This window comes from Apodemus sylvaticus, chromosome 22, assembly GCF_947179515.1.
Source record: "Apodemus sylvaticus chromosome 22, mApoSyl1.1, whole genome shotgun sequence".
NCBI lineage: Eukaryota > Metazoa > Chordata > Mammalia > Rodentia > Muridae > Apodemus > Apodemus sylvaticus.
The window spans coordinates 51,246,044-51,253,163 of NC_067493.1; the positions used below are offsets into that span (position 1 = coordinate 51,246,044).

General features: G+C 53.3%; 1 protein-coding gene across 1 annotated transcript in view; it reads right to left on the bottom strand.

The window, feature by feature from the left end:
- The window catches only part of Nos1 (nitric oxide synthase 1), a 92,887-nt gene extending 86,132 nt beyond the window's left edge, over positions 1 to 6,755 (bottom strand). The window contains exon 1 of the mRNA XM_052168551.1: positions 6,046 to 6,755. Coding sequence (XP_052024511.1) covers positions 6,046 to 6,755 — 710 coding nt within the window. The remainder of the gene's footprint in view (positions 1 to 6,045) is intronic.
- Between the last annotated feature and the right edge of the window lie 365 nt (positions 6,756 to 7,120).

Here is a 7,120-nt window from a genome sequence, read left to right on the forward strand (position 1 = left end):
GGGAATCAGGTCCATGCTGTCTCACAGAACGGACAGGTAACCTGGTCTGGCTCCTCAGAAAGCTCCCATGGCTGACCACTGGCCAAGCCGGAGGACCTGGCAAGGAGCGGGTGTGGACCTGGCAAGGGGCGAGCGTGCCAGGCCTGTGTGCCGGGCTCAGGGAAGGTAGAGGTAGTTACCAGACGATGAGGCTGCTACGGAGCAGCTGGCCTTGGCGGAAAGCCTGCCCCGGCTTCCCACCGACAAGCTGGCTAAGTTATTCCCATCCTCCCGCCCTGTGCCAACAAGTTCTTCCTTGCTGCCTCCTCCTGGTCTCAGACGCTGGGGGATATTTTCTGGAGTTAATACAAAGGCTCCATGTTTACAGAGGTGGGATGTGGGGGTCTTGGCCAAGCTATCCCTTGGCTTTATCAGGGCGCGGCCACCCTGGTCTTATCAAAAGTGAGGAGGTGTTTCTTTTTTGAGATAAGTCTAGGCTGCCTTTGAAGTCACTGTGTAGTCAAGGATGACCTTGAACTTCTGAGCCTCCTGCTCTTCCTCCCTAACAGATAGGATTACGGTTGTAGGTCATCAACCCTGGTTTACACGGTGCTAGGATTGAAGCAAGGGCCTTGTGCATGCTAGGCAAACATTCTCTCCCCTAGCCCTGCTTTTTTTTTTATTTATTTTTTATTTTTAAATTTTTTTTTTTGGATTTGGTTTTTTCGAGACAGGGTTTCTCTGTGTAGCCCTGGCTGTCCTGGAACTTACTCTGTAGACCAGGCTGGCCTCAAATTCAGAAATCCGCCTGCCTCTGCCTCCCAGAGTGCTGGGATTACAGGTGTGCGCCACCACCGCCCGGCTTGCTTTTTATTTTTTGAGACAGCCTTACCGTATAGCCCAGGCTGGCTTTGAACTTGCCACGCCCCTGCCTCAGCTTTCCAGACGTTTAAGGTCACAGATACACACTACCAGGGCAGGCTGTAAAGTTCGCTTTGGGGGACAGGACTCCCATAAGGAACCCTGAAGCTGGGAAGAGAGACAGGGCGCTGGGGCTCACCATAACTCTAACTACTGATACCCCAAAGCTGGGCAGGACTTTTAAACCCATACCTGCAAGAGGAGGCCTGTGAAGGAACGGTGGGGGGAGTGGGCTGGGCTTGCACACTGACGGACAGGAGAACTCCTGTTGCCCGGACCTAGCATCTGTTCTGTCCCACTTAGAGCTGATGTGTGTTAACAGCCATATTTGCTATTCCACGCAGGCTCCCTCAGCATCCCTGGGTGCTACATCTCTGAAAAGCAGTGGGCTTTGGGGAGGAAAGCGGGAGACATAAAACCTTCAAGCATTAGAACCCAGGTTGCTCCTCAGCACCACATTATTCACACAGAAAGTTCCTCCCACTATTTACCCTTCATTCCTTGGAGCCTTCATCTCTTTGAATCCCTCACCCTGGTCTGTACCTCAGGACCTCTGTTCCCATTGTGCCTTCCTGTCAGGTCCCCCCCCCCCCTGGCTTTCACATGACTGGCACCTCTGTCTTCCCCATCTAATGTTCTCCTCACCCCGAGCTACTTCCCCCCAAATCTCTGGCCTATTTCCTCCCTGGCATGAGTCACCGTGAGAGATGACGGCAAATGTCTATTTGTCTATTCTTCACGTCTCTGATGTGACTGGGGAGGGGAGAGCTTCCCCTGCGAGTCCCCAGCTCTGATAGCAGAATCGGGGGCAAGACCATGCTTGCTTAAAACTTCACTGGGTGGAAGGCGGTGAGAAGCCCGCTGGGGACAGGTCCATTTTTTGGGGGCGGGGGGAGGGAGGATAGACATGTTGAGTTCTTCCATAGCTCATTCAGGATGAAGGGCTGAGTGTCCAAGTGACAGACAGAAAGGGGACAAGGCAGGAACCGTGTCCAGGGAAGGACAGATTGGGGAAGACATGCGTGTCTGATGAGGGGGGGAATGGAAGTCGCTCTGGGTTGTGGCATGGAAGTTTGTGGAAGAGACTTCACAGTTCCTCTCGGCTGCGTGTGCCCACTTAGGTACCCTGCTGAGGGTTCACTATGAGATCACTCTGTGTGTGTGTGTGTGTGTGTGTGTATACATATGTGTGCACATGCACACGTGAGTAGGCACATGTATGTGAAGGTCAAAGGCCAACTTGTTGACACAGGGTCTCGCCCTGTGGTGGAATTCTCCACTTAAGCAGGACTCGCTGATCAGGCAACTGCATAGGCAGCTGGTAGCGCCATCTCCTTAGCACTTGTGGGTGCCTGAGATCTGACCTCAGGTCCTCACGTTACAGAGCCTTTGCTCCAGCTCCCTCTTGGCCACTTTTAGGATGCACAAAGGCTAATTTTATGCAGAAGCAGGCCGGCCGGCTTGCCCTGCTTCAGGTAGAATAGACCTGGGATCCCGGCTCTTCATGATGACGGTTAGAGGCTTGGGAAGCCCACGGGACCCATCAGGCACATTCTCCCATAATTTGTGCTGGCCCTCCTTCTCATCTTGAAGGATCACAGAACTTGGTCATCTTAACCTACATTAATTACTCTGAGCCAGAGGAACTGCAGGGTCTCAGTTTCCCTTTCAAACTCTGATGAAATATTCTGACAGCTTTAGACACCCAGAGGCCAGCAGCCAAACAACCACAGGCAAGAGAGCCATCCATGAGGCAGCAGACACAGCCTTGGGCCCCGAGTCTGGTCTGGCTACTCCCTAGCTATGTGGTCTGGGACAAAGGACGGACAGTTTTCCATCTTTGCTTTTGATATCACGGAAACAGGCCACTTTTAGTAACAAGAGAGACAGACTTAAAAGATGTTAACATGGGGCCAGCCTCCCTGGGAGTGCTCAGCAGAGATGGACACACAGCACAGTCCTCCAATTTGGGTTTGTCACAGAGCCAGGGGGGTGGGCAGGTGGGTCTGTAGGCTGCCCTTCCCCCACAAGCTGCTTCTTTTGTCCCTTTCACTCCACTTACTGAGAGGCCTGTCAGTTACAAACAGGGCTGTGTGACCCTTGCTAAGTGGCTTTCCCTCTCTGAGCCTCAGTTTGTTCATTTAGGGAGGTGGTCTGAAGCCACGTGTCCTACTTCTACTGTGGCGTCTTCATGACCTCTGAAGAGGCATTTAGGGACTCACAGAGAGCCTTGCAAAAGGGTATAGAGGGGCAGGTTGGTTATCTGATCAGGGCCAGGAGGGCCGGCTGTTCCAGATGGATGCTGGACCGGGGACCTTGGCCTCCTTAGAACCCTGCCTCAGGGCGGCAAGCTGAGCAACCTCGATATCCTCTGATACTTCATTTAAAGCAACCGCTCTCAAATGCAGAAGGTAGAAGAACTCTGGGGTTGCCGCCTATATTTTACCACTTCTTGGGGCCACTTGGCTTCTAGGGTGAGGGGATGGGGCTGTCTCTTAGAGAGACATGTCATAGTTGGTCCCCTAAACCCCAGTGATGAAGCAGGGAGCTTAGTCTAATCACAGGAGGAATGGAGGACCCCAGAGACAGGCAACAGCGTCACCTAGCAAGTGGCTGCTGCTCCTGGTAGCCTCAGGAGTCACTTGCTAGTTGAGATGCCCTGGATGTGGGGTCCAGGCAGGCCACTCCATCGTCTCCCAAGTGGTTCAGGGTGGCAACCATTCCTCCAGCCTCCAAGTTGCCAGTTTCAGCCCCCACTCTGGAGCAGCACTGGTCAGGGAGGTCACCGGGAATACAAGAGAGTCCTCACTGCTGTGTGCACCAGGGTCCTCGATGGTCTCAGGGATGCCAGTGTGAGACTGACCCCAAGGAAAATGTGACTTTGGACTTCGAGTTCCTAATTCAGGACACCCACTTTGGGGTTTGATTTCAGCCCTCAGGAGGCTGCATGGCAGTGGGTGGGGACACCGCAGGCTGTAGCTACTCTGAATTCAGGGGTGCTCCTCGCATTGTGGAGGCGACACCATCTGGGGTCAGTAGGACCTACCATGCCAACGACAAGCCCCACCTAAGGACAAAGGGCCTCAATAACCGCATGGCAGGCAGGACTTCCTGGACCCTGCCTCAGGCACGCCGATAGGTTTGTTCTTCCAGGTGTGAGCTAACACAACTGGGCACATCAAACGAAGCCAGACTGAGAATTGTTCCATTTTGGAAAATTGTGTCACAAACAATGACGCCACTGTGGGACTTAAGACACCAAGCATACACAGCTATGTCTGTCTGTATCTGATGCTCCTGGGTGTGCCGTTCAGGGTCTGGGCACACACCTTTGACCTGCTGACTGAGGTCTCCAGGTGTACCTATATTGTTAACTGCTGGCTCTCTCTTTAGGAGACACCGACACTGTCCCTTATGCTGTACTTAGGACTGTAACATCTGAAATGAGAGAATATCTAAGAACGCCAATAGGGGCAGGTCATACCAAGCACACACTAGCTTCAGGCTAGGAAGGGGGCAAGGGGTCACGTGAGTATGAGCCACCAAGCTAGGGGAGCAGGTATCCTGAAGAAATGTACCTGTCCCCTAAAATCCATTCCTGTGGGTGGCTTCCCAGGGCTCTATGCCTTCCTGGGGGGGCTTTCTCTTAAACCTTAGCTAATCTATGACTTTTGGCCAAGCCATTGCTGGATTCACATACAAGGTGGATCTAGGTAGCCAGAGGGAGAACCGTAATGGAAGAGAATTTGTACAGAGCCATTCTCAAGTTGGAAAAATGGGCAGGCAGCAATGTCCTATGTCACCTTGCCTGCCTTCTTGGAGAAAGAAAGGCAGGTGGTGGTTTCTTTGAAATGGAGTGTATGCTTCTTTGACAGCCCCCCTTAATCCATAACTACACTAGCACCCCGTCTTCTGGAAGGCAGCCATGCCTACCCCTACACCACTGACACCATACCAAGAGCCTTATATTCTGTGTGGTCACTTTGGGTTCTTCTGTGTCACGGGAGAGACAGGGTCGAATTAGCCATGTGGTGGGGAGCACCCAGCACCCACTGTGGGTCTTCTGGGGGGTGAACCTACGTTATATAGGGGTTCAGGAGTACAAGTATGCTTGAAAGAGGACCCAAAGGGTTCTTTCACCCACAGCCTCAGGCCCAGTTACAACTCCCAGTCAGATGCTTGAAACACAGATCTGGCTGGTGCCAGCTCATTTAAAGATACAGACTCATTTAAAACTCTCCCAATTTCTCTGCTGAGGAATTGGGTTGGTTGAGTAGGACCAGCTTGTGTCAGGAGCATAACAGATGTAAGCGTGGAGGCCAGGTGCACAGCACAGGTTCAGTGGCTACCTCAGATGCACCCGGGGTTTGGATTCTGAGCGCTCTCACCTCCATCCCGGCAGGATGGGGTGGGCTATTGGGTTTGACGGTGGAAGAGGCAGAGGGAATTTCCTAATGGCTAGGCACACAACCCACGGCTAGGGCCGGCTACTCTCTTGTCCCTTAGAAGGAGCTGATATCCCCGGCAGTTTGGTCGGATCCCTTCTACCAGTGATTCCGAAAGCAGCAGTCCGAGGCAACAGGAGGAGACATTCCCAGTACTTTAGAATCTACCCCCAGGGCGCAACACTGAAGACTGTGATTTATGGGCGTTGCCACTATTTCTGGGTTCCTTTCCCAGCTTTGGAAGCCTCCCTTGTTCTCTACTGACCACAGAGAGGAGATCGTGGAACAGGGTTCAGAGTTCAGCTCTTCCCTGCTCTTGGGACCACAGCATGAGCTACATGCTAACAAGCCCCGTGCACGTGCTGGTAAGTCCCTCTAAGGCCATTCCCGTGTCCCTGAACCCCTGTCATGACACATCTTTCCCATACCCCACCTTACAGGACTCTGGGAACATACATGGGACAAACGTGTGAAGACACAATTTTCTAGACCGTGGTTATTTGTGACTCTGGGTTGTATAACAAGGACTGCATCCTCAAATGGCAGCTCCCTCACTGTGCAGGACTGGAGTTTTCAGGGAGACATGAAGGGTAGCCAAGCCATGTGGATGGGTGGGCAGGCTGGCTCCGGGACTGCCGGTTGGAACCTCCACATTCACGCCTACACACAAGCACACACTTTGCACACCTGTGTGGCTTACCTGTCCACCTGGATTCCTGTGTCTTTCATCTCTGCTTTGGCTGGTCCTCCTCTGTTGACTGCTTTGCCCCCTCTGTTGAGGATGCTTAGCACAGGCTCTATCTCTTTGAGCAGTTCATCATGTTCCCCGCTGTCCTGGAGGCTGGCCTTGGTATTTTTCACTGTGGGGTCAATGGCCACACCATTAGCCTGGGAGACTGATCCAGCTCCCTGTCCGTGGCCTTGGGCATGCTGAGGTCCATTACCGGGACCTGTGACCCTGTCTACTGCTAAAGGCTGGTCTTTGCTGGCTGACGGCTGGCGAGACAGATCGACAGCTTTGGTGGGGGTGCCCAGGGGCTGGGTCACCCGGATGGTCTTGGGGGTTCCATCCCCTGTGAAGGTGGTCTCCAGATGCGTTGTGAAGCCCTCAGGGCCTCTCAGAATGAGGACCACATGGGTCTCAGAGGCAATGCCCCTGAGAACCTCCATGGCGCTGTCATAGCTGAGGTCTACCAGGGGCCGATCATTGACGGCAAGAATGATATCTCCGGCTTGGATAAGGCCACTCTGCTCCGCGGCACCTCCTCGGATCAGGTCTGAGATGATCACGGGAGGCTTGCTGACCCGTTCCTTCACCAGGAAGCCCAGACCTCCCACTTTGCGTTTGAAAAGACGAACAGAAATGACGTTGGGTTGGATCTGCTGAACCCCAAATGTGTGTTCTTCCATGGTATCCGTATCCTTCAGAAGACCTCCAAGCTAAGATGACTCCTGCAGGAACCTGAGTTCCTCTGGGGTAAGAGCCGACTGCAGAGTTTCTGTCGCCTCTGTCTTTGACGTCAACTTGGCGTCACCTGCTCATTGCCGTTCGGCCTTGGGTGGCATGATTTCATGTGTCCCCGCCCCCTTCCTTATTCTCTAAGGAAGTCAAGGTTGACCAGGCAGACGTCAGAGCAGCGATGGGTTGTGTCCCTAAGCAACAAGTCAGGAAGACTGGAGGCTTGCTGTGTCTGATGACTGTGACGCACAAACATGGGAACTAGTCTCTGGGCATCTTGGTCACCAGCTTGTCAGATGCAGAGGTGATGTGGGGG